The 26661-nt window shown below is 39.9% G+C and overlaps 1 protein-coding gene across 1 annotated transcript in view; it reads left to right on the forward strand.

The window, feature by feature from the left end:
• The window catches only part of LOC126251469 (atrial natriuretic peptide receptor 2-like), a 301860-nt gene that overhangs the window by 91477 nt on the left and 183722 nt on the right, over window positions 1–26661 (forward strand). Inside the window, exon 3 of the mRNA XM_049951908.1 lies at window positions 26185–26310. Coding sequence (XP_049807865.1) covers window positions 26252–26310 — 59 coding nt within the window. The 5' untranslated portion in view covers window positions 26185–26251. The remainder of the gene's footprint in view (window positions 1–26184; window positions 26311–26661) is intronic.

A 26661-nucleotide genomic window follows, 5' to 3' on the forward strand; every position in this document is an offset into this window, starting at 1 on the left:
ATATTAATAAAATCAACTTCACTCATAACTGATATCATATATGTGTGACAACGCGTTCTATTGTGTGTGACTTTTGGGAAGAGGTTGATGTGGGTGTTTTACGAGTGAGAGGAGGGAGAGATGAGAAAGATTTACATAGTTCAGGTCACTAAATGGAGAAAGAAATGTACCCAAAGATAATCAGGTAAATGGTCAGCATGTTGGCATATTGTTTATTGAGAAAGTGTAGGTAGTAAATTGTAAAACTAACTTGTTTCACATTATAGCAAGAGGACACAATTATAATTCATGGACCAAGGAGGTAACTAAACTACAAATAGTGAACAAAAAGCAAAATTTAAGTTTTCAGATTTCTAATGCTCTTGAAGAAGTAAGAAATAGAAATGGTGGTGCACAGAATCCTTCATGACTAGTAACTGAAGATATACTCATGTTTATGCTTACCATCACCTTAATAACTATTTATAGGGAAGAGCATTGAAGTTTTGGTCTGGCACTAAGCCTAGCAACACACCAGTAATGGCAAATGTTTTTGATGTTGCTGTCCTTTGAAAACAATAGAATTTTATGCTAAAATCTGCATGTAAATTTCTGTGTTCCACACTTTTCCAGTTGTAGTGTCTTTGTTATCATATCTGTTTTGAAGATGATTAAGAAGTTATTACCAGCATACTCTAGTAATGTGGCTACACAATACATCATTAAAGATGAGTTCAGATTCCTGATGTGATGAGTAATATGATTTTTTATAACTAAAATGTGGAGCTTTTAGTATATTTTTGTCATGACTTGATTTTAGATGACTTAGTGTACTGTATCATGGTTGTGATAAATACTACATCCATTTAAATTTACTACATTGTCCCCAAATCTTAAACCTTATATAAATGTAACACAGACTTGTTTCGAAAATTTTCTTTTAAACCTTTTCATGCTCAGTCATAAAAAAACTTCAAATGTTTGTAGATTGTAGGTATTGTTTATTACAGTCAATGAGGTAAGAAAATTGTATGTACTTTTCCATTCACATTGGTAATTGTAAGTGAGGCAGCATGCTTTTTACTACTACTAATTACTCTACTCACTGTTCTGTGAAAATGCATATTTAAAAAGCATGTAGCTGCAATGTTCACTTAAATTTTGTTGTTACCTCAAGGTGGCTTAGTAGAAATATTACAAAAAGAAATAAATATGTACAGTAGGATTTTAAATATGTTGGGATGGAATGACAACAGCATGGGAAAGATAGGCTGCTGCTCACCATGTTGAGGGAGTGCTGAGTCACAGAGAGGCACAATGGAGAGAGAAAAAAAAAAAAAAGAAAAAAAAAAACACAAACATTTCAACTTTTGAATAAAAAGTCCTTCTTCTGAAATATTCAGTCACACAGGCCTCAGCACCCAGAGACATTGGCCATATGTTTGTGAATTTCGCTTGTGCAAGCTTGTGTGTGTGTGTGTGTGTGTGTGTGTGTGTGTTTTCTGTTTCAAAAGGAGGTCTTTTTTGTATGAAAGCTTAAATATTTAGCAGTTTCTGAGCATACCTATGTGAGACTCAATGCCTACTGTGTATGGTGGGTAGTGGTCAATCCTTTACATATTGTTCATGTGTTTTATAGGAGCCTTTTGTTATGAAAAAATGCAGAACAAATGTGTGAACTTACTTAATATGATGAAATCCCCAAAAGAGTACTGGATATTTTGTCTGGGACTGAATGAGAGACAAGATAAGAATGGGCAAATGTGTTGGTTGCACATAATTCTGTTCTAACAAGACCTACCAAGTAAAATAGGATGTACTGCCACAGATGAAGTAATATCTAAAAGACAGGTCATATGACCAAAGTGCTAAAATGGATTAATGCTCAATAGATATAATATGAGTGTCTTCAGCAATAAACATTTAAGAAGGTCAGGAGTTCGTGCTTATAAATGTTAGATATGAGATCATACTAGGGGGTAAGAGTTCATTATAAGGACATGCAAAGAGAAATAAAATAAAACAGGTGATATGAAACTATAGAAAAAGCTTTAAAATAATTAAAGACAGTTTATTTGGTACTTCACAGAAGGAAAATGTGGCAATGACCAGAGAAGGATAAGAGATGATAAAATATAAATTAGAAAAAATGGAGAGTATAAGTAAGACTAATAACGAAAGGGAAGAGAGAGAATGAAAAATTTAGAGACAGCAGAGAAGTAAGTAGAAAGATATTTGGTTGAAACTTTTATTTTCAGCCTAGATTCTCTCTACTTTTGGTCTGTCTTCAAACTGAATTATGACATTGATGCAGGGAATGAGAACCCCCAGCAACTAAAGTGTGTTGTACACTGAGGTGACAGAAATCATGGGATACCTCTCAATACTGTGTCAGACCTACTTTTGGCCAGCATAGTAGTGGCATGGACTCAACAAGTTATTGGAAGTCTCTTGCAGAAATACTGAGTCATGCTGTCTCCATAGGCATCCATAATTACCAAAGTGTTGCCAGTACAAGATTTTGTGCACAGCTGACCTCTCGATTATGTGCCATAAGTGTTCAACAGGATTCATGTTAGGCATCTGGGTGGCCAAATCATTTACTCAAATTGTCCAGAATGTTTGTCAGACCAATAGTGACACAACACATTGTCATTCATACAAAGTCCATGTTGTTTGGAGATGAAATGGCTGCAAATTGTCTCCAGGTAGCTGAACATAACCATTTCCAGTCACTGATTGGTTCAGTCAGACCAGAGGACCCAGTCTGTTCCATGTAAACATGGCCCACACTTCTATGGAGCCACTACGAGCTTGCACAGTGCCTTGTTGACAACTTTGGGTTGATGACTTCATTGGGTCTGAGCCACGCTCAAACCCTATCATCTACTGAAATTGGGACTCTTCTGATCAGGGCATGGTTTGCCAGTCATTTAGGGTCCAGACAATATGGCCCTATGACCAGGAGAGGAGCTGCAAGTGATGTCATGCTGTTAGCAAAGGTACTTGTGTGGTTCGTCTGCTGCCATAGTCCATTAACACCAAATTTTGCCACACTGTCCTAATGGATACGTTCATCATACATCACACATTGATTTCTGTGATTATTTTACCCAGTGTTGCTTACCTGTTAGCACTGACAACTCTATGCAAATGCCACACCTCTTGGTTGTTAAGTGAAGGCTGTGAGTGACTGCATCATCTGTGATGATAGGTAATGTCTGAAATTTGGTATTCTTGGCACACTCTTGATACTGTGGTTCTCATAATACTGAGTTCCTTTACTATTTCAAAAATGGAATGTTCCATGTGTCTAACCCTAACTGCCATTCAACCTTCAAAGTCTGTATATTACCATCATGAGGCCAAAGCACAGAAACTTTTTTTCATGAATCGTCTGTGTACAAATGACAGTTCCACCAATGCACTATCCTTTATATCTTGTGTACTCTGTACTACCACCATCTGTCTATCTGCATATCACTATCCCATGACTTTTGTCACCTCAGTGTATAACATACAAATTTTAAGAAATGGAGTGTTGAATGCTATGGCTGATTTTCCATCTGAATACCAAATGTTGTGGAAGCAGTGATTAAGACATTGTACTCACATGAGGGAGGTGTATGGATGATTTCCCCATCATGGCAACCTAATTTAGGTTTTCTGCTGTTACTCTAAATTGATTTGGGTGAATTCTGGGATGATTGTTGTCAGCTTTCTTCACTTAAGCATTGCGGAGTCAAACTAATGCACAATATTCTGCTGTAGAGCATACCAATGCAAGGGATCCTCCACAGAGAACTGATGTATTTCCTCCCCAAGTGCTTCCTCCAAGGTTCACTTGTGCTTTTACCTTCTTACCCCATATTTCTCCAATCCAATATTTTTCTCCAACTATAATGATCTCATCATTGACCCACATCTTCCTTCATTTCAGTTTAGCATTTCTTGTCACTGTGCCCAAATGTACTTGCATGCATGCTTGCTGTCTCTCAGCTGCAACAGTAAGTGAGGGTTCACCCTTAGCCTTCATGTCAGCTTCCACTATAGCTGGCATATGTTCAGTCAGGTGCTGGAAGGTTTCTTGGAGAATGGCAGCCCATTCTTCATGGAGTGCTGCACTGAGGAGAGCTATCGATGTTGGTTGGTGAGGCCTGGCACAAAGTCAGCATTCCAAAACATTTCAAAGGTGTTCTGTAGGATTTAGGTCAGGACTCTGTGCAGGCCAGTCCATTACATAGATGTTATTGTCATGTAACCACTCTGCCACAGGCCGTGCATTTTGAACAAGTGCTCAATCATGTTGAAAGATGCAATTTCCATCCCAGAATTGCGCTTCAACAGTGGAAAGCAAGAAGATGCTTAAAACTTCAATGTAGGCCTGTGCTGTGAAAGTGCCATGCAAAACAATAAGGAGCACATGCCCACTCCATGAAAAACATGACCACACCATAACACCACTGCCTCCAAATTTTACTGTTGGCACTACACATGCTGGCAGATGATGTTCACCAGGCATTTGCCACACTCACACCCTGCCATTGGATTGCCACATTGTGTACAATGATTCATCACTCCACACAACATTTTTCCACTGTTCAATCGTCAAATGTTAAATCGTCCAATGCTTACACTCCTCCCCCTGGTGAGGTGTCGTTTGTCATTTACCAGCATGATGTGTGACTTATGAGCAGCTGCTCGACCATGAAATCCAAGTTTTCTCACCTCCCGCCTAACCGTCCATAGCACTTACAGTGGATCCTGATGTGGTTTCGAATTCCTGTGTGATGGTCTGAATAGATATCTGCCTATTACACGTTACGACCCTCTTCAACTGTTGGCAGTCTCTGTCAGTCAAAGACAGTTTGTTTTTGTGCTGTACATGTCCCTTCACATTTCCACTTCACTATCACAATGGAAACAGTGGACCTAGGGATGTTAAGGAGTGTGGAAATCTTGTGTACAGACGTATGACACAAGTGACACCTCATCACTTAACGATGTTCGAATTCCGTGACTTCCGTTGAGTGCCCCATTTTGCTCTCTCACTGTGTCTAATGACTACTGAGGTTGCTGGAAGTAGGTGGCACACAATGCACCTAATATGAAAAACATATGTTTTGGGGGGTGTCTAGATACTTTTGATCACATAGTGCACATGCCCTGGAAACCACACTGAAGTTTCTTCCTGCACCAACTACAGTACTGATGTCTTTGTGGTTCCTGTAGGTATAGGAGCAATACATTGGAAGCTCAAACATAGTGCCAGATTCTTCACTTACTGCTTGGTTTTGAAACTTTTGAAAGCAGGCTGTTGTGGAATAATTGAGCCTATGTTCAAGTGTCTGCCAACTCTGATTTTTCAACATTTACGTGACGCTTTCCCATTAGTCAATGAACCTTTGACTCTTCATACTGTTCTCCTTTGTACAGATTCAGTATACTCTGTTAGTCATATTGGGATGGATTGCATACATCTGAGTAATTTTCTAAGTTAGGATACACAAGTACTTTGTAAGCAGTCTCCTTACTAAATCAACTGCATTTTCTCAGCATCCATCCATCTACTTTACTTACAATAGGGCCTGTGTGGTCATTTCATACAAATTGTTGCACCCAGTATTTTTATGAGCTGACTGAATCTATATCTCTCTCACTGATATTGTAGTCACAGTGTAATATTTTATGCATTTTGTGAAGTGCACAATTTTACATTCCTGAACAAGTTGCTAATCTTTGCATCGATTTGAAATCTTATTGAGGTCTTCATGGATATTTATGCAGGTTTTTTTAGGCAGTACTTCATTATAAACAACTGCATCATCAGCAAAAGTTTTGAGATTATGATTATTATTACCTTCGAGATCACTAATAAACAACAGGAATAGCAAAAGTACCAATGCACTTCCCTGGGCATGCCTGAAGTTCTTTCTACTTCTGTCAGTGACTTCCACTCCAAGATAACATGCTGCCTCCTCTCTATCAGGAACTCATCAATCCAATCACAAATTTTGTTCAGTTCTGTTGTAAGTCTACTTCTTCAGCAAAATAGGTTTTATTGAACACCAATTAAATACATATGAATCAAGAATATACAGATCCTGACTCTTCTTGAATGAAACAGTAACAAATACTTTTGGGAAGAGATACCTCTTGTTCATTAAAGTATTCTGGACTCATGCTGAATAACTCAAATATTAGTGCTGGATAATGGAGATGCTAGATAATGGAGACAACACCTTATTAGAAAAATAGACGTGGCTGTATGCAGCTGTTGACAGCAGGAAATAACAAAGTCTACATCAGTGTCCAGAAAATAGTCTAGTATCACAAGGTCATTGTAAACAACTTCACCGGACAACATGTACAACACATCAGCAAGCTGAGACGTGTGAGGCATAAATGGTCTGTAGCAATCCTTAACTCTGGCACTGTTTTTTATCCACTGATCCAGTGATGTGCCAGTGACCTCACCAGACATGTGCATAATTATATCAACTGATTCATCAATATCTATGACAGGATTGCAAGATCCCTCCATCCTTGAATCAGCCAGTATAGATGGAGCCATCCTGCCAGTGCAGGGGAAGATGAATGAGTGCAGCCTGCTGCAAAGGCTGGGGTGCAGCTCCTGATGCTGTTGGCGATAGAAGAGCCAGTCTTGGGTCCTGTGCTGAGGTGCAAAAGATGATAGTGGGTCAGACTTGCAGCTTGGTACTGGTTCCTGAGTGGCCTGTTGATCTGACATCAGACCAGGCACAGATTGAATATACTCATGTGTGTCGTCCAGGTCCAGGTAGATTGTGGTGATGAATGACAGCTGGAGAACTGGGAATGCCAGGCATCCACCACCTGAGATGTTGTCTTCAAACTGGGCCCTACATTTGCATTTGTGGGTGGGGCAAGCTGTCCAGCTGGAGTATTGGATCAGGAGGCAGAGCTTTCCACAGATGGTGCTAACTGAGTTGGTTCTGGTTTTGATGAAAGGTGCTTTTAGCTGTGACAACCAGGAGCCATATATACAGCCAGGCATATATCCAAGTATGTGCGCTCATATGGTGATCCCTAGTTGATTTTTCTTCTCCTTTTTCTTCTCTTGCTGTGATGGAGGCTGCAACAAATCTAATAATGAATGTTGAGGGCATCTGTACAGTGCCACACTTAAATGTGACCATGCCATAACTTATGCAGCTGAGTCCCATATCACACCATCTATCACACATCTCATCTGCTGCTGTCAGAGAGTATGTGCCTAGATGTATCCAAGCATGAACATCATCATGGCAACCCATCAACTACACGACCATCTCAATTTACTGGCTTTCAGAGCAGACCAGTCAGTGCTGTTGTGGTTCATGACTGTGGATAATATCTTTGCTTCAAACATTGCAATCAGTGATCCACCAAGTTCATTACATTCCTAAACCACTTATGAGAAAATATAGACACAGTAATTGATCTAATTCTCATGTCACCAACAGACAATAAACACAAAACTGTGAAAGCTGCTCTGTTTTGGCACTTCAGCCACTCTGCAGATGAATAAATTCACCAAGTCATTTACGATAAAGTACTTAGTGATAAAACACCATCTCAATTATGGTGCAATCTTCATACACAGTTTGAGATTCATCTCATGGCTGATAACATACTATGGACTCTATGGGTTGTGTAACTTCTTCTGCAAGTGCTAGTGGCTGTGGTTGCCCATGAGTGTGAACCTCTGGACACTCATCTTACAGATCAAATGCATTTGATTATGCAACATAAACTGTGCATCAGTAAACAGACAACAATGGTGGTGGGCATGAAGTGCAGTTTATACAATTGCATATACAATGGCCATCCGAACACAAGCTGAGCTGACTCCACTCAGTTTCCACCAGCTCTGATGTACCATGCTGGAATGATGACCTCTGTGTTATCAACAAACCCTCACCTGCCTATCATCCACGCCACTCCCGTGTGGGCACATAAAACACCACCAACCATGCCATGTCTGTGCAGCTGTGACACCCACTGACCTTGCTGTGCCTGCATCTGAACAGAACACCACCAACTGTGTCACAGCTGCACATGCAGCCAACCACACTGCATCCGAGCAGAACCCTTTCTGCTGGTATCATGCAACATACACTGCTGCTGCCTGCAACTGCCAACAACCATGCAATTTCCCAAACTAAACACACTGTTCACCAAAGACGTATTGGAAAGTGCTGGGCATTAACATGCTTTGACACACACAGAGCTGGTACTGGATCACGCTCGTCATGCCTACTTCATAATAACAGACTTTTTGTGCATAACAACATTAGTAGTCGACCATACCTGATTGACAGAGGTTCTGAGGTCAGCACTAAGCCACCATCTTCACTTGTCTTCATACCTATTCACTTGTCTTCATACCTATTCATCTGCATGTGGCAAACAATTCAACAATCCATGTTTACAGCTCACAGGTTCACACACACAACCTTGGCCTCACCGAAAAATTCACCTTGGTATTTCTCATCATGGTCATGGCAGAATCTTTTATCAGCACAAATTGTCTATGGTATTTCAACTTTATTCCATATCTCTCCAGTGACAGGCTCATCCACATAGTCAGTGCTGCTCCATCTACGATGTCTTCAGCCATGCTTAACATAAACCCTGACCTCCTTCACACAACAGCACTCCCATCAACCATCAAAAACTTGAAAAGGGCATCAGTACAACTGAGTAGTTGCAACACATCCACCAATATTATTCTGACAGCATGAATCAAATCTTCAGTTATCTCACATGATACCATCAAGGATTAGATTAACATCATCAGACATGAACTCCTCATGCTATGGCAGCACTTCCACCATCTTTGCCAAGCACCTCCTCTCATCACTACCTTCTCGCTGCCTCACACACAACAAGCTGAAGTGGTACCTCTATCACCATCCAAGGAGACACGAACAATATCACTTCCAGCTGTCACTTCAAAGGTTAGTGCAGCACACCTTGCTCACTTATTTCATGCCAAGTTTTTGTGTATCTTCCACAGCTGTGTGTTAGACAGTGTGCTATTATGAACAGAACAGTCCATAAAATCATCACCACACCTGGTCACGGTATGTCACTGACACATTGACTGCCATCTGACTTACTAGGGCTTGCCAAAGCATCAGTGGACAAGCCCTTACAAAGAAGCAGTTCCTCAGCTTCATCCATAAAACTGGCACAAAGGAAGATGGTTCTGTCAGATTATTTGGTGACTACAGAATTCTTAATGCTCACTCCATCATAGACAGTTACCATGCTCCAACCATACAGGATTTTACCCACTATTTCATAAATGCCTCCATTTTCTGAGTCATCAATTGAAAAATGGTGTATCTACAAATACCTGTGCACCATGATGGCATTCCAAAAACAGCCATAATCATGCCATTCAGTCTATTTGAATTTATATTCATGCTGAACAGACTTAAAAATGCGGTTCAAACTTGGCAGTGCTTCATTGATGGACTACTCTTCAAGCTCCAATTTTTTTATGCCTACCTAGCTGACATCTTAATTTTCTCATCCAATGAGGAATCATACAACAACCACCTCAAACGATTTTTTTACATCCTCTCTCATAATGCTGTCATAATAGATGAATATAAATGGCAATTTCATTGCAAACAAGTCATCTTTCTCAGACAACTCATAAATACATTGAGAATTAAGCCCACACCACAACATGTTGATCATCCATCAACTCCCTCCACCACAAGACTATAAGGAATTACACAGATTCATATGCCTGATAATGATCCTAACACAAGCCTTGCACTGCAAACTTAAACTCACATGGATGGCCCAGATGAAGACAGCATGTGAGCACACCAAAGATTACCTTACATGAGCTGTCACCTTAGCACAACTCCTCACAGACCCACAGCTCATCATAACAGCAGATGTTAGTCACTCTTCTATCAGGGATGTGTTGCAATGGGAGGCAGGAGGTGTACTGCAGCTTCTCTGGTTCTTCTTTATAAACTCACACCATCGCAAAGCAAGTGGTCAGCTTATGACAGGGAGCTCCGGACACTCTGTGAGGGAGCATGATATTTCAAGCAGGACATTTAAGGATACCCTCTGATTAGTCATGACAATCATTTAAGGATATCCCTGATTATTTATGTCAATCATCATCCTCTCATGGACTCTGTCCACAACACACTGTAAGATTCTTGTTCCTGACGGTGTTGACACTTGGACTAAATAGGACCTCTGATGTGTACAGAACATTGTAGCAGATTCTTTTTCACATGTCAGTATAGTGTTCAGTTCCACTATCAATTATTATCAGCAGTTGGCCAAGGCACAACAAAATGATCATCAATTACAAGCTCTCAACCACAATCTGAACATGAATCTTAGAACTAACTTCTTCATATCCCAGCCAGTACCTTCTCCATGCTTTGTGATACAGGATACACCCTCTCACACCTGAACACTTTTGTCGAGCCACCTGTGAACAGCTTCACAATGTGGCATATTCAGGCATTCACCCTACCATCTGCATAGTTGTGGACAGATTTATTTGGACTAATGTTAAAAAAAGAGTGCAAACGCTCAGCTCACTCATGCATATCCTGCCAACAAAGTAAAGTTTCATACTACACATAACCACCAGTGGGGCAGGCAGTTTGAGTCAGCACTATTCTCCAAATGGTGACAATTCAGAACCACTACATATCATCCTCAAAGTAATGGACCAGTAGAGTGATGACTCTGCACATTAAAAGCTGTTCTCATGTTCCATGGTGGACTTAGGTCAGAGGCGCACCATTGGATCCCTCTCAGAGTCTGTTCAGCATACAAACATGATATTGGAGCATTACCTGCTAAACACCCATGCAGTGAGATGCTGTCTCTCCCAGTGTGAAGGAATATTGCTAGCAGTCAACTTGGCTCTGATGCAAGAAACTCTTTGAGATGAGTTGGTCAGAGGACTTCACTGTGTTTGGATGCTGTATTTTGAATGTTCATTTCTTCAATAAAACTGGTTCTACAGAGTATCAGGACCGTATGTTGACTTAGCACACCCATCTCCAATAATCTGTGTAACTACATAAGCAATATGCAGGAAGCTGTAATACTTCTACATTCCTAATTTAATGCTGACTGAAAGATAGCAAGGGGGCTTTCTTGGGATAACTGGCATCAATTTCTAAACATCTGCCAGTTCTGGTTTGTTAGCATTTGTGTTACACTCTCCTATGGGTCATACAAACCTATCAACATTTGTGCTTCCCTTCCTTGTATGTGTTTAATATTCCTAATCAGACCTGTTTGGAATGAATCCCACAAAACTGTGAAATATCCTAGGATGCCTTGTGCAAGTATTTTGTGTACAGACTCTTTTGTCGTCTGACTGGATTTTTCCATTATTCTATCTATGAAGTGAAGTGTATCACCTGTTATACTTACTGCTGAGCCTGTGTGGTCATCAAATACTTCATCTTCACAATTTTTTACTGCCAGTTATTTTCATGAGTTGCCTGATTTTAGTTGTGACTTACTGATATTTTAGTAATATGATATGTTTTTGTGGTCTGTGAAGTGCACACTTCTACATTTCAAAATCTTTAATGCAAGTTGCCAATCTTTGCATCACTTCGAAATCTTATCGATATGTGCCGAACCTTTGAGAATATTTTTTTCATTTCCTACTTCATTATAGATAACTGCATCATCTGCAAAAAGTCTGAGGCTACCATTTATTTACCAGGATATTAATCCTCAACATCAACAGTAAGGATCACATCACATTTTTCTGAGTCATGCCCGAAGTTACTTCTGCCTCTGCAGATAAACTTCCATTCAAAATAACAGGCTGCATCCTCCTTACCAATAATTCTTGATGGAGTAATGTTTTGTTTGATAACACTTATAATCATGCCTTCACTAGTAAGTGTTAGTGTGATACTGAGTCGAAAGATTTTCTGAAGTCAACAAATCTGTAGTCAAGTGTCAAGTGTGTGTTTGTGTGTGAGTTGCATCTCTCTCTCTCTTTCTCTCTCTCTCTCTCTCTCTCTCTCTCTCTCTCTGTCTGTGTGTGTGTGTGTGTGTGTGTGTGTGTGTGTGTTGTCTACTTTTGAGAAAGCCTTGCTGTCTGAAAGCTTATTTTGAGACAGTTTTTTTGTTCTGCCTATTTGCAACTCAGCATCTCTGTAATTTGGTGAGTAGCAACTATCCCTTTCTTATTGTTCATTACCTCATTATGTTTGACTTCAGAATCCATTTCAAAATTCTGCAACATATGGGTGCCAATGATATTGGACTATGGTCCTATTGACTGATACTACTACCCTTTTTGTAGACTAGTGCTTTTTTCCAGGCATTGGGCACAGTTTTAAGTTTGAGGGACCAGCAATATATTATGCTTACAGGAGGGATGACTTAGTTATAGTTTCTGTGTAGAATCTGATCAGGATTCCACTGGGCCCTGGGGCCAAATTTTATCATAGAAAATTCAGCTTCAGCTGTTCCTCAACAACAATCACACTAATATTTGAGTTGCTGATTTTTACAGTGGTGCTCAAGTTAAATGGGGGTGGGGGCAGTACTCTTGTGGCTCCAAGTAAAACTGAAAATGTAGTTCAACAGTGCTGCTTTTTTTTGCTATCCTCAATTTCAGCTCCCCTGTTACCCTCGAGTGCCTTGATAGTATCTTTGGTGAAACCAACAACCTTTACATATGGCTGGATTTTGTTTGGGCCTTTGTGTGAGGTCTTTCAGTTATACTTTGTTATGATACTTGTTGAAGTTCTCTCCATCTATAGCACTACACTTTGCTTTACACATACCATGCACTAGTCACAGTATTTTTAGCATTTTATTTACAGGGACTGTATACCACAGAAGATCCATCCAATCACAAAGTACTGTACATGATAAATAATTTTCCATTGACTGATTAATTATTTATTCTTCTAAACTTCAACCGAATTTCCTCATTGCATTTCTGCTCAGTGCTGAGTTATGAGTGCATTTGTGCTTGAGATATGGTATAGCTGTCTCTTTATCTTCTTTACTGAAGGCATAACTCTTTCTAATTGCTTTAGTTGCTCTTTGCCTCTTCTAATTTGGTAGTCATTGTTGCCTGACTTGACTTTTTTGGCGCTGGGTCCCAGGGCAGCAGAATTCACCTCCATTTTCTTTCCTTTATTTGCTCACAATTGGTTGCTGGTTTGTTACCTCCCATAATTTGTCATTTAATATTACATGTTGCCTCCTAACACATACACTGAGATACATATTCCATAGATCCAGTATGGTGTGATTACACATGGATGTGGAACAAGTCAAAGCAGATACAATATAGATATCATACAATACAATACATACTGGTATGTTACACATGGTAGATGAATGATTCAAAACTGGTACAATACAATAATATAATCAAGATAATAAATAAGACAATACAAAAATACAATAGTGGTAAAAAACAATACAGATAACAATGACAAATAAATAATCTGAATTACTACTCAAATTATTTATCTCTGCTGAAGGATACATCTAAAGAGTAGAAACATGTTTCCAGTAGGAATTCCTTTAGCTTTTTTTTAATAGCATTTTCTTTTCTTTTAGACACTTTATATTACTCAGGAGTGCATTAAAGATTTTTGTACTTGTGTACTTTACCCCTTTTTGTACCAGAGAGAGATTTTTCCATTCACAGTGCATATCACCTGTCTGTCTTGTGTTATAATGATGATATGCTTCATTTGTTTCATATTCAGAGGAATTGAGAACTGTGAAAGTCATGAGTGAGAGGAGATATTGTAAGGTAGTGGTTAATATACCTAACTGTTTAAAAAGATTGCAACATGCGGTTCTTGGAGGAACACTACACATAATTCGGACTGCTTTTTTCTGGCTTACAAAAATTTTTTTGAAAGTTGTGAATTGCCCCAAAAGATTATTCCATAGCACATCACTGAATGAAAATAGCCAAAGAAACTGGTACACCTGCCTGACAACATGTAGGGCCCTCGCGAGCACGCAGAAGTGCCACAGCATGACGTGGCATGGACTCAACTAATAACTCAAGTAGTGCTGGAAGGAATTAACACCATGATTCCTGCAGTGCTGTCCATAAATCCATAAGAGTACAAGGGGGTCGAGATTTCTTCTGAGCAGCACATTTCAAGGCATCCCAGATATGCTCAATAATTTTCATGTCTGGGGAGTTTGGTGGCCAAAGGAAATGTTTAAACTCAGAACAGTGTTCCTGGAGCCACTCTGAAGTGATTCTGGATGTGTGGGGTGTCACATTGTCCTGCTGGAATTGCCCAAGTCCGTCGGAATGCACAATGAACATGAATGGATACATGTAAATAGACAGGATGCTTATGTGTGTGTCACCTGTCAGAGTCATATCTAGATGTATCAGTGGTCCCGTATCACTCCAACTGCACACACCCCACACCATCACAGAGCCTCCAAGTCCCCTACTGACATGCAGGATCCACAGATTCCTTAGGTTGTCTCCATACCCGTACCTGTCTATCCACTCGATACAATTTGAAACGAGACTCGTCTGACCAGGTAACATGTTTCCAGTCATCAACAGTCCAACATCGATGTTGAGAGGCCCAGCTTTGTGTCGTGCGGTGATCAAGGGTATACGAGTAGGCCTTCAGCTCCAAAAGCCCATATTGATGATGTCTGATTGAATGGTTCATATCCTGACACTTGTTGATGGCCCAGCATTGAAAAAATTATTCAAATGGCTCTGAGTACTATGGGACTTAACATCTGATGTCATCAGTCCCCTAGACTTAGAACTACTTAAACCTAACTAACCTAAGGACATCACACGCATCCATGCCCAAGGCATGATTTGAACCTGCAACCGTAGCAGCCACTTGGTTCCGGGCTGAAACACCTAGAACTGCTTGGCCACTCTGCCCAGCCCCAGCATTGAAATCTGCAGCAATTTACAGAAGGGTAGCACTTCTGTCATGATGTGTTGCTATTGCTCCTGTTCTTGCAAGATCTTTTTCAGGCCATCTCAATGTCAGAGATTTGATATTTTACCAGATTCCAGATATTCATGGTATACTTGTGAAATGGTCATATGGAAAAATCTACATCCTCACTACCTTGGAGATGCTGTGTCCCATTGCTCGTGCATCAACTATAACACGATGTTAAAACTCACTTAAATCTTGATAGCCTGCCATTGCTGCAGCAGTAACCATTCTAACAACAGCGCCAGACACTTGTTGTCTGATATAGGCATTGCCGATTGCAGTGCCGTATTCTGCCTGTTTACATATCTCTGTATTTGAATACACATGCCTATACCAGTTTCTTGGATGCCTCAGGGTATAATTTGCTGAAGACCCTGGTTAATGAAGATATGCAGCTGGTTTACAGTTTTTGTTACCTTCCATGTTTTGCAACTATATGGGAGGACTGACTTTACATTGCTATTGAACAGTCACATCTCGGTTTGGCTTGAGACATTTGTATTATGCCAGACAGTGTTTAATAGGACAAAATTTCCCTTTGCCTTCCATATCTGACTCTTTACATCAATCTCTCCCATGCTATCTTTATAGATGGTACTTCCTAGATACACAAGGACTCTACGTGTTCCCATTCCACTCTATATGCCATTAGCTTCTCCTGTTTTTCAGATCAAATTCTCATTTCCTTTGTTTTCTAAACATTTACTTTTATGAAGGCTGTTCAAGAAGTATGATACAATTGTCTGAGACTAGTCACCTTCAAAGCAGTCCCCTTCACCTTCTACACATCTCTCCCAAAGCTGCTGTCACTGCTGGAAGCATCGAGAGGAAACCTCTTTTGGTATGGTGCACAGCGGCTTCATCAAATTCTGCATCTTCGCTGTTTTGAAATCTGGTCTTTTCAGAGTGTTTCTCAGTTTAGGGGAAAGCCAGAAGTCACCTGGTGATAGGTAAGAGGAATAGGGAGGGTGAAAAACTGCAGTTGTGTTGTGTTTGGCCAAAAAATTCTGAGTTAATTGAGAACAATGAGCAGATACATTGCCATGGTGAAGGTGCCAACTGCCCAAATGTCTAGTCATTTGCAACTTACTGCTTTCCAAAGGTGATGCAGAAACTCTTGGTGGTACTCCTTATTGACATTAGTACCTTCTAGGGTGTACTCTTAATGGATCATGCCAGTGTAGTAAAAAAAAAGATGGTCAGCAAGACTATTCATTGTTGTGCACCTGCCTCACTATTTATGGGATTTGGAGATGAGAATGCTTCCATTGTGATGATTGTAACAATGTTACTGGGTCACGCCCATAAACCCAGGACTCATCACCAATGGCCACTGTGTTAAGAAAGTTGGGATAACTGTTCACAGTATCCAGCATGTCCTGTATGATCTCTGAATGAAGTTGCTTCTGCTCATTTGTTAGCAATTTGGCACAAATTTTGCTGGGATCCTCCTGAGATCCAAATGTTGTGTTAAAATAGAATGGATGGGTCCAGTACTAATTTGAACCTCATCTGCAAGTTCTCTGGTCGTGATTCATCTATACTGCATCACCAGACCCCTTATGTGATCAATAACAACCTCAATTGTGGATGTTGAGGGCCTACCTGAATGTTCTTCACCCTTCACTGATGAGTGCCCATCTTTGAAGTGGTTGTACCACAGCTTTGTCTGTTTGGTACCCATTGCTTCATCCCCAAACACTTGTCAGATCTTGCAGACTGTTTCAACTTGAAATAAAATTTGATGTAATAATATTGTTACACTTTTCTGTCATTTTGCACACAACACAAAATCCAGTGATGACCAACACATGTTTACTTGCCAGTGGCTAGTTAGCAACAGTTTGTTTCCGCAGTCATGAAAAAAATCTGGGACGTGCACTACAAATGCCTACAAGCATAGAGTATGCACATGTCCTGATATCCTTGTTCATTTCAACAATAAAGAATAAGGTCAGATTCTTTTTAAAAAGCTCTCATAATCATGCAATTTCTGCTACTCTTGTGATCTTACCAGCTTTTCTTCCATGTCATGATACTTTACAAAATCAGGTAGATATAATCAGCAAAACCATGATCTTCAAGCCTCTCTTGCACTCCTTGCTGAATACCTCTTCTCCTAACATCAACAACACTTTTCATTATGCTGTCCAGCACCAACAAGAGCAAAGTAGTTGACAGAATACATCCCTGCCTCACCTCAGAATTTATTTAGATAGGTTCAGTAAGTTTACTGTTTTGAAGCACACTACATTCATAAGCTTCAAAGACTGTTTTAATAACATTAATAATGTTTGATGGTGTTCCACATTCTTCCAAAGGTAAGCCACCTAACTCTCATATTAAGAAAGTCAATTACCTTCTTAAAGTCAATAAATGTAAGGTAGAGTATGTTTTGCTATTCTGCACTTACATATCATAGTTAGAGTGTTGATGAGATTGACACACCTTTGGTGTTCTCTGAACCCAGCTTGCTGTTTTCTTAGCCATACCTCCACAGTGTCCTTAATATGATTTAGCATTAAATTTCTGAATGCTTTACCTGATACAGATAGGAGGATAAAAACCTGGCAGTTATTACAGTTGGTAGTATCCCCTATCTTTGGCAACCTAATAACCAGTACTTCTTTCTAACCCTTCGGTAATTTCCCTTCTCTCCATATCTTCTCAAACAATGGATGCAGTAGTTTTGTGGTGGTACCAATTTCTGTTTTAATCACCTCAGGTGCAATATTATCCATTTCTGGAGCCTTTCTGTAGTTTATCTGTTTGAAGGCTGTTTTGATTTTAGCTTAGTTTTGATGTTTATACTGATTATCTCATTTTAATTTAGCATATATCAACATCTCATTCCCTCTTCAGGGTGCTCTCTGTTCAGGACACCAGAAAAATATTCTTTCTGTTTTTTAAGTTGGTCTTCTTCTGTTGTTAACAATCAATCCTCCTTATTTTTCACAGATCTGTTCTTGTTGATTTTTTTTTATTTTTTTTTACAGTGCTGTAGTGGTACTGTATAGTTCTTTAGCATAACACCTTGCCATAGCTGTCTCTGACCTCAGAGCTTGTTCATCCATCCACTTTCTCTTATCATTACTTACACACCTCTCTACTAGAGAAGCAGTAGCAGTGTATTGAGCTTGTATTCAAATTTTCTGTTGCCTTGTTCACTCATATTTAATGTTCCCTTAATCTCCTTTCTACAGATGATCAAATTCCACTTTCAGACATCTAATCTTTGTTCAAATGGTTTTTAAAGCCAATGACCTGTTCACTCATATTAAAACAGATGTCCTAACCTGGGTCCATGTATCAGTAACATTATTTTCATCGTTTGCTGTGCTTCTTGAAGTGCTTCACCGTGGTTCCTTAGCTCAATATAGAATTCTTCTTGTTTTGCTGTTATTTTAAATTTTCATACACCTTATTTTCTGTTCCAGTGTTTGAACTTTCTGTTTGTAGCTATGATTTTTAGTCTAAAATTTGCACAATGAGATGATGATCACTGCCAACATTAGTTCCATGTTTATTTCTTACAACCATAAGTGACCTTCTACATTTTGTGCTCAGCACTATACGATCAATTTTATTTTCTGTTTTGTGTTAAGAGGATACCCATGTAACTTTATGGCAATTCTTGTATAGAAATGTTGTGACTCCAATCACCAAATCATGACTAGCACAGAATTTTTAAAATGTTTTCCTATTTTCATTCACTTCTCCAATACCCTCATTACATGCTCTGGGCCTTAATTCTTGTTTCAAGCTTTTCAGGTTGTTGTTGTTGTTGTTGTTGTGTTGTTTAATATGTCACGGCTGCAAAATACTAACACAAATTCTTTAAAGGTGAATGGAAAAACTGGTAGAAGCCGACCTCGGGGATGATCAGTTCAGATACCATAGAAATACTGGAACACGTGAGGCAATACTGACCCTTAGAAGCTGGATTAAGAAAAGGCAAACCTACGTTTCTAGCATTTCTAGACTTAGAGAAAGCTTTTGACAATGTTGACTGGAATACTCTCTTTCAAATTCTAAAGGTGGCAGGGGTAAAATACAGGGAGCGAAAGGCTATTTACAATTTGTACAGAAACCAGATGGCAGTTATAAGAGTCGAGGGACATGAAAGGGAAGCAGTGGTTGGGAAGGGAGTAACACAGGGTTGTAGCCTCTCCCCGATGTTGTTCAATCTGTATATTGAGCAAGCAGTAAAGGAAACAAAAGAAAAATTCGGAGTAGGTATTAAAATTCATGGAGAAGAAATAAAAACTTTGAGGTTTGCCGATGACATTGTAATTCTGTCAGAGACAGCAAAGGACTTGGAAGAGCAGTTGAATGGAATGGACAGTGTCTTCAAAGGAGGATATAAGATGAACATCAACAAAAGCAAAACAAGGATATTCGAATGCAGTCGAATTAAGTCGGGTGATGCTGAGGGAATTAGATTAGGAAATGAGACACTTAAAGTAGTAAAGGAGTTTTGCTATTTGTGGAGCAAAATAACTGATGATGGTCGAAGTAGAGAGGATATAAAATGTAGACTGGCAATGGCAAGGAAAGCGTTTCTGAAGAAGAGAAATTTGTTAACATCGAGTATAGATTTAAGTGTCAGGAAGTCATTTCTGAAAGTATTTGTATGGAGTGTAGCCATGTATGGAAGTGAAACATGGACGATAAATAGTTTGGACAAGAAGAGAATAGAAGCTTTCGAAATGTGGTGCTACAGAAGAATGCTGAAGATGAGATGGGTAGATCACATAACTAATGAGGAAGTATTGAATAGGATTGGGGAGAAGAGAAGTTTGTGGCACAACTTGACCAGAAGAAGAGATCGGTTGGTAGGACATGTTCTGAGGCATCAAGGGATCACCAATTTAGTATTGGAGGGCAGCGTGGAGGGTAAAAATTGTAGAGGGAGACCAAGAGATGAATACACTAAGCAGATTCAGAAGGATGTAGGTTGCAGTAGGTACTGGAAGATGAAAAAGCTTGCACAGGATAGAGTAGCATGGAGAGCTGCATCAAACCAGTCTCAGGACTGAAGACCACAACAACAACGACAGCATTGGGGATAGGCTAGAACCCTGTCTCACTCCCTTCGCAACCACTGCTTCCCTTTCATGTGCCTCGACTCTTATAACCCCCATCTGGTTTCTGTACAAATTGTAAATAGCCTTTCGCTCCATGTATTTTACCCCTACCACCTTCAGAATTTGCAAGAGAGTATTCCAGTCAGCATTATCAAAAGCTTTCTCTAAGTCTAGAAATGCTAGAAATGTAGGTTTGCCTTTTCTTAACCCAGCTTCTAAGGGTCAGTATTGCCTCACGTGTTCCAGTATTTCTATGGTATCTGAACTGATCATCCCCGAGGTCGGCTTCTACCAGTTTTTCCATTCACCTTTAAAGAATTTGTGTTAGTATTTTGCAGCCATGACATATTAAACTGATAGTTCAGTAATTTTCACATGTGTCAACACCTGCTTTCTTTGGGATTGGAATTATTATATTCTTCTTGAAGTCTGAGGGTATTTGATCTGTCCCATACATTTTGCTCACCAGATGGTGGAGTTTTGGCAGGACCGGCTCTCCCAAGGATGTCAGTAGTTCTAATGTAATGTTGTCTACTCCCGGGGCTTTGTTATCATATCTTCCATTTCATCTTCATCTACATCCTCTTCCATTTCCATAATATTGCCCTCAAGTATATCACCCTTGTATAGACCCTCTATATACTCCTTCCACCTTTCTGCTTTCCTTTCTTTGCTTACAACTGGGTTTCCACTTGAGCTCTTGATATTCATGCAAGTGGTTCTCTTTTCTCCAAACGTCTCTTTAATTTTCCTGTAGGCAGTATCTATCTTACCCCTAGTGAGATAAGCCTCTACATCCTTACATTTGTCCTCTCACCATGCCTGCTTAGCCATTTTGCACTTCCTGCCATTCTCATTTTTGAGACGTTTGTATTCCTTTTTGCCTGCTTCATTTGCTGCATTTTTATATTTTCTCCTTTCATCAATTAAATTCAATATTTCATCTGTTACCCAAGGATTTCTACTAGCCCTCGTCTTTTTACCTACTTGATCCTCTGCTGCTTTCATTAATTCATCCCTCAAAGCTACCCATTCTTCTTCTACTTTATTTCTTTCACCCATTCCTGTCAATTGTTCCCTTGTGATCTCTCTGAAACTCTGTACAACCTCTGGTTTTGTTTATCTAGGTCCCATCTCCTTAAATTCCCACCTTTCTGCAGTTTCTTCAGTTTTAATCTACAGTTCATAACCAATAGATTGTGGCCAGAGTCCACATCTGCCATCCATATTCACCTACTACATTTCCTTCTCTTCCTTTACCTACTATTGAATTCCAGTCACCCGTGACTATTAAATTTTCGTCTCCCTTCACTACCTGAATAATTTCTTTTATGTCATCATACATTTCTTCAATTTCTTCGTCATCTGCAGAGCTAGTTGGCATATAAACTTGTACTACTGTAGTAGGCATGGGCCTTCACTGTGCTGTTTGTAGTAGCTTCCGCGCACTCATATTTTTTTAATTCATTATTGAACCTACTCCTGCATTACCCCTATTTGATTTTGCATTTATAAGCCTGTATTCACCTGACCAAATGTCTTGTTCCTCCTGCCACCAAACTTCACTAATTCCCACTACATCTAACTTTAACCTATCCATTTCCCTTTTTAAATTTTCTAACCTACCTGATTAAGGGATCTGACATTCCACACTCCGATCTGTATAACGTTAGTTTTATTTCTCCTGATAACAATGTTGTCTTGAGTAGTCCCCGCCCGGAGATCCGAATGGGGGACTATTTTACCTCCAGAATACTAACTCAGGAGGACACCATCATCATTTAACCATACATAAAACTGCATGCCCTCAGGAAAAATTACGGCCGTAGTTTTCCCTTGCTTTCAGCCGTTCACAGTACCAGCACAGCAAGGCCGTTTTTGTTAGTGTTACAAGGCCAGATCAGTCAATCATCCAGACTGTTGCCCCTGCAGCTACTGAAAAGGCTGCTGCCCCTCTTCAGGAACCACATGTTTGTCTGGCCTCTCAACAGGTACCCCTCTGTTGTGGTTGCACCTATGGTACGGCTATCTGTATTGCTCTGGCACGCGCAAGCCTCCCCACCAATGGCAAGGTCTATGGTTCATGGTGGCAAGGGGGGGAGGGGTGGCTTTTCAGGTAGGTCTCCGATAATAAAGATGTTTCTCTTACTGGTTACTTTAGTGCTGTCAGTTAACTTTTCTTTCTGTTGAACTTCTGAGGCTTCTGTAAGAGAATAGTCTTGGATAACTGTGACATTACGTATAACAACAATATAAATAAAAGATACCTTGCTAATAACTATAATGGTGATACATTAAGTTGCGGACAGGCACAAAGGAAAGACATTTACAAATTTGCTTTTCACCAAAGCCTTCATCAGAAACATACACACATTCATTCATACAAGTATGACTGCCATCAGACAGAGCTGCTGGAGATTGCAGTCATCTGTGCATGAGGTGTGCTTGCTTGTGTGATTGAATGTATGTGTTTCCTTTTCTGATGAAGGTTTTGGCCAAAAATTAATGTGCAAGTGTCTTTCCATTGAGCCTATCTGCAGCTTAGCATGTCTTCTTTATGGTAAATAGCAATTTAACTTTTCCTTATATTGTGTTATTCCAATGTAGAGTCACCACTGTGTGACATTATGAATGTTTGTCGTAAAGTGTGTTATCAGTATTCTTTCTGAATCCAGTTTCCATTCCATAAGGCTCCTTCTTGTTCCTTTGGTTAATGAAAATCTAACCCCATTTCTGTGCTCTCCATCTTCTCCTGTAGGTCCAGAGTAAAAAAAAAAAAAGGTATATCCATCTTGTGATTGGATTTTTTTAAAATCAAGCGATCTCACCTCACTCATCGTCGTCATCTTGGACTGTTTCCAGCCTCTGTCCAGGTCTGTATGGAACATAGACCTCTCCATTGTCTTCTGTCTTGCCACCATCTCTCCATCTTCACCTTTGTCCAGTCTTATCCTTTCTTACAGACACATTCCTCTGTTCCTTTCAGCCACCCATCTCTCAGTCTTCCTCTTGGTCTCTTTCCTTCCAGTTTCATCTTGTGTATCCTCCTGGGTATCCTCATTTCCTCCATTCTCTTAATGTGTCCATACCATCTCAGCCTTGATTTCTCTATCTCCTTTTGTATTGGTTCCACCTTCATTAACTCTCTGAGCCTTTCATTTCTTGATCTGTCTATCATTTCATTTCTTAACCTGTCTATCACTCCAATACTGTTTCTCAAGAATTTCATCACACTAGTTTCTACATTGCTTTTCTCTCTTCCTTTCATAACCCAGGTTTCTGACACATATGTCAGGATTGGGACATAGTACGACCAGTATATAACCTTTTTACTGATTTGGGGTATACATCCTTGCTCCATATCAGACTCCTGACTCTCTTCCGAAATATTTCAGCTTCCCTTTCTCCCCCGCTCATTTATTTCTCTGTCGTTTTTTCCATCTTCCTGCATCAGGCTTCCTAGGTACTTGAAACTCTCCACTCTCCTCAATCGTTCCCCACCAATTGTTATTCCAGTTGTTCCTCTCTCCTTCTTTCTTGTTGTGATAATCATTTCACTCTTATTTATACTAAATTTCATCCCATATTCTTGTACTGTTTGTTCCCACTTTTGTACTTCCTCCTCCTTATTCCCCCAAATCATCAGATCACATGTAAACACCATAGCTTTCATTTTCCTTTCACCAACTATTTCTGCTACTGTACTCATTATATCATCCATCACTACAATGAAGATAAATGGTGAAAGTGCACTTCCCTGCCTCAAGCCATTTTTCTGTTCAATCCAAGCTGATCCCTCTCTTTCCACTTTCACACAGCTCACACTTCCATGGTACATTTCCCTTATCCTCCAAATAATCTGTTTTCCTCTGTTCTCCAGGGCTTTCCATGTTGCTTCTATGTACACTATCATACGTGTTTTCAATGTCCAGTAAGGTCATTAGTAGATCTATTCCATGCTCATAGTGCTGTTCCTGCAGTTGTCTTACAGCAAAAATTAGATCCACCATGGAACTTCCTGTTCTGAAGCAATGTTGCTCTTCTCTCGTCTCATCTCATCTCACCTCACTAAGTCCAAGAATCTCCAGTTGGTGCCTGAACAATCCTTTGTAGCCTGTTACAATCTACTGGCTGCTCTCAGTGTTCTGACATGCCAGTAACCTATTTATTTTTTGTCCTTTTCATGACAAAGTTCATCAACTTTGAGTCTGTCTTTTCCTGCTGTTTCTTTAATCATGTATTTTTGGAAGTTCCAATGACTGACCCACAGCTCCCTAATCCAGTGATGGGACTGCAACCTCAGAGCCTCCAAACTTGCCTGATTTTCTTTTAAGGATTAGCTTCCATATGATGGCTGGCTTCCCTACAGTAAGAGCCCCCCTTTCTACCTTTCATTTATGATTGGAGATGACAGAAAAAGGACAGGGTAAGGAAAGCTTAGGACAGGAGAAAAGTGACAATGGGCCTTTGCGACACACACTTTGGCTGGCTCCTCCCATTGGGCCCATCCAGCTTCGGTGACCCTTCTGGTAGCTAAGCTACCACCAACATATCCCTCCAGATCCAGAGCTTGCAAAGCTCTTCACCCATGTGAATAGTGCTACATTATGGCAGTGTCACTGAAGGAGGAGTCTTTACTGCTACAACTGCCTTAATGACACTTACACCAATTTCAGTATGGTCATCCCAAAGAGGTCAGGTCTGTTTGTCACCATTAGATCTCATACATTTCTGCCCTACAGCCCACAATATAGATCAGTTAAAGTGATAATTAATAACAAATGTAGAGAAATAAAATCACAGTGAATGAAGCAGATGAAGAAAATTTATAGTTTTTCAGAAGATTGAGTGTCCTTGTGAGAAGGCGAAAGATATTTTTTTAAATAATGTTAAAAATAAAGTAGCCAATGATTTGCAGGTTCAAGCTTCTACAAATTCACAAGAATGCGACTTAGGTGCCAGAAGTTTGTTAAACACTACTTCAGTTTAGAAATGATGTTTGACAGAATTGCAGCTTAAAACCACTGCTGCTTAACTTGTGTTTTGAAAAACAGTCGGGGGACACTAAAGATATTACTCTTATTATATTTATATATCTAAAAACAAAGATGATGTGACTTACCATACGAAAGCGCTGGCAGGTCGATAGACACACAAACAAACACAATCATACACACAAAATTCTAGCTTTTGCAACCAACGGTTGCTTCGTCAGGAAGGAGGGAAGGAGAGGGAAAGATGAAAGGATGTGGGTTTTAAGGGAGAGGGTAAGGAGTCATTCCAATCCCAGGACCGGAAAGACTTACCTTAGGGGGAAAAAAGGACAGGTATACACTCGCACACACACCCATATCCAACTTCACATACACAGACAAGCTATTTAGATCAGTTGCAATAATGATATACACACTTGTGAGCAATTGAATCTAATGTACTAACCAAGTTCTGCATAATCCATCTTCCTTCCCTTTTTTGCCCTGGTGGCAGTGGCACTGCATTGCAGCTTCACAAGGCACAAAAAAAAGTGCCATAGTTCATCAGCTCAGGTGATATTTTCTTCTATACATTTACTATCCAGTGATGGTGTTCCTAGGCATAAGCTAATCTTTGTTACTTGTGACATGAAGTGAGAGGGGGTACATACGTGAACCAAAGATTTCAATTCTCTGTACTTAGGAGGTGATTTTTCATAGTACAGCTGCTTATTTGTTCTCATTTTCCAGAACTGAATTGGCAAGTAATATCCTGCACTATGGCCTGTCAATCCTCAGCTACAGTCTGTGATGTGAAAAGCCTCTGTCATCAATACACTGTGCGTCTGCCCGTTGACCTGTTGATGGTGATTTTCCCATGTCAAGGTACCCGACATACACCATTGACATGATGGCATGAAAAAATTCCAGTGACAGGCCAAACTATTTAATTCACCTCAGTTTCTAATAAAAATCATTTCTACACTGTTTCATGCTCTCTCTCCAATACAGCAGGTATCTGTAATTCAATTGCTCATGAGTGCATATTCATGAAACAAATTATGCAGTGCAGCACCCTGGAAAATGTCTTTTGATGCTGTTGTAATCCTGAAATATAGAATTTTTTCTCAGATACAACCATGAAAAGCTGCTGAAAGAAACATTGATACCTCTAGAATGGTACAGTGAAGGGACCAAGATGATGTTGAATGGACTGTCACGAATTATTCGTGAAACATCAACCAGTGGAGTCTGGAGGTAAGTCTACTATTATTCACTAAATCTTTAGAAAATCAGTTGAATAGTAAATGAAAGTTAACAAAAACATTGAGGTTATAATGTGTTTTATTTGTGATTAGTTAGTGTAGTAGCTAGTGTATAAGTTGGTTGCAGTGGATTCCTGTATATTTTCCACAACCTACTACATGGCAACATCACAAACATATTCAGAGCCATCACTGTTCCTCTGCACGGACATCCCCTCGTAACCACAATTATCACTGCTAGTTCGTGTGAGGACTGCTGGATATTGTACTAGACACCAGCTCACTTACATTCCCTGAGCTTCAGCCTACCACTGGCGGGGGGCTGTGTGGGAGTAGAGGTACT

Source organism: Schistocerca nitens, chromosome 4, assembly GCF_023898315.1.
Source record: "Schistocerca nitens isolate TAMUIC-IGC-003100 chromosome 4, iqSchNite1.1, whole genome shotgun sequence".
NCBI classification, from domain to species: domain Eukaryota; kingdom Metazoa; phylum Arthropoda; class Insecta; order Orthoptera; family Acrididae; genus Schistocerca; species Schistocerca nitens.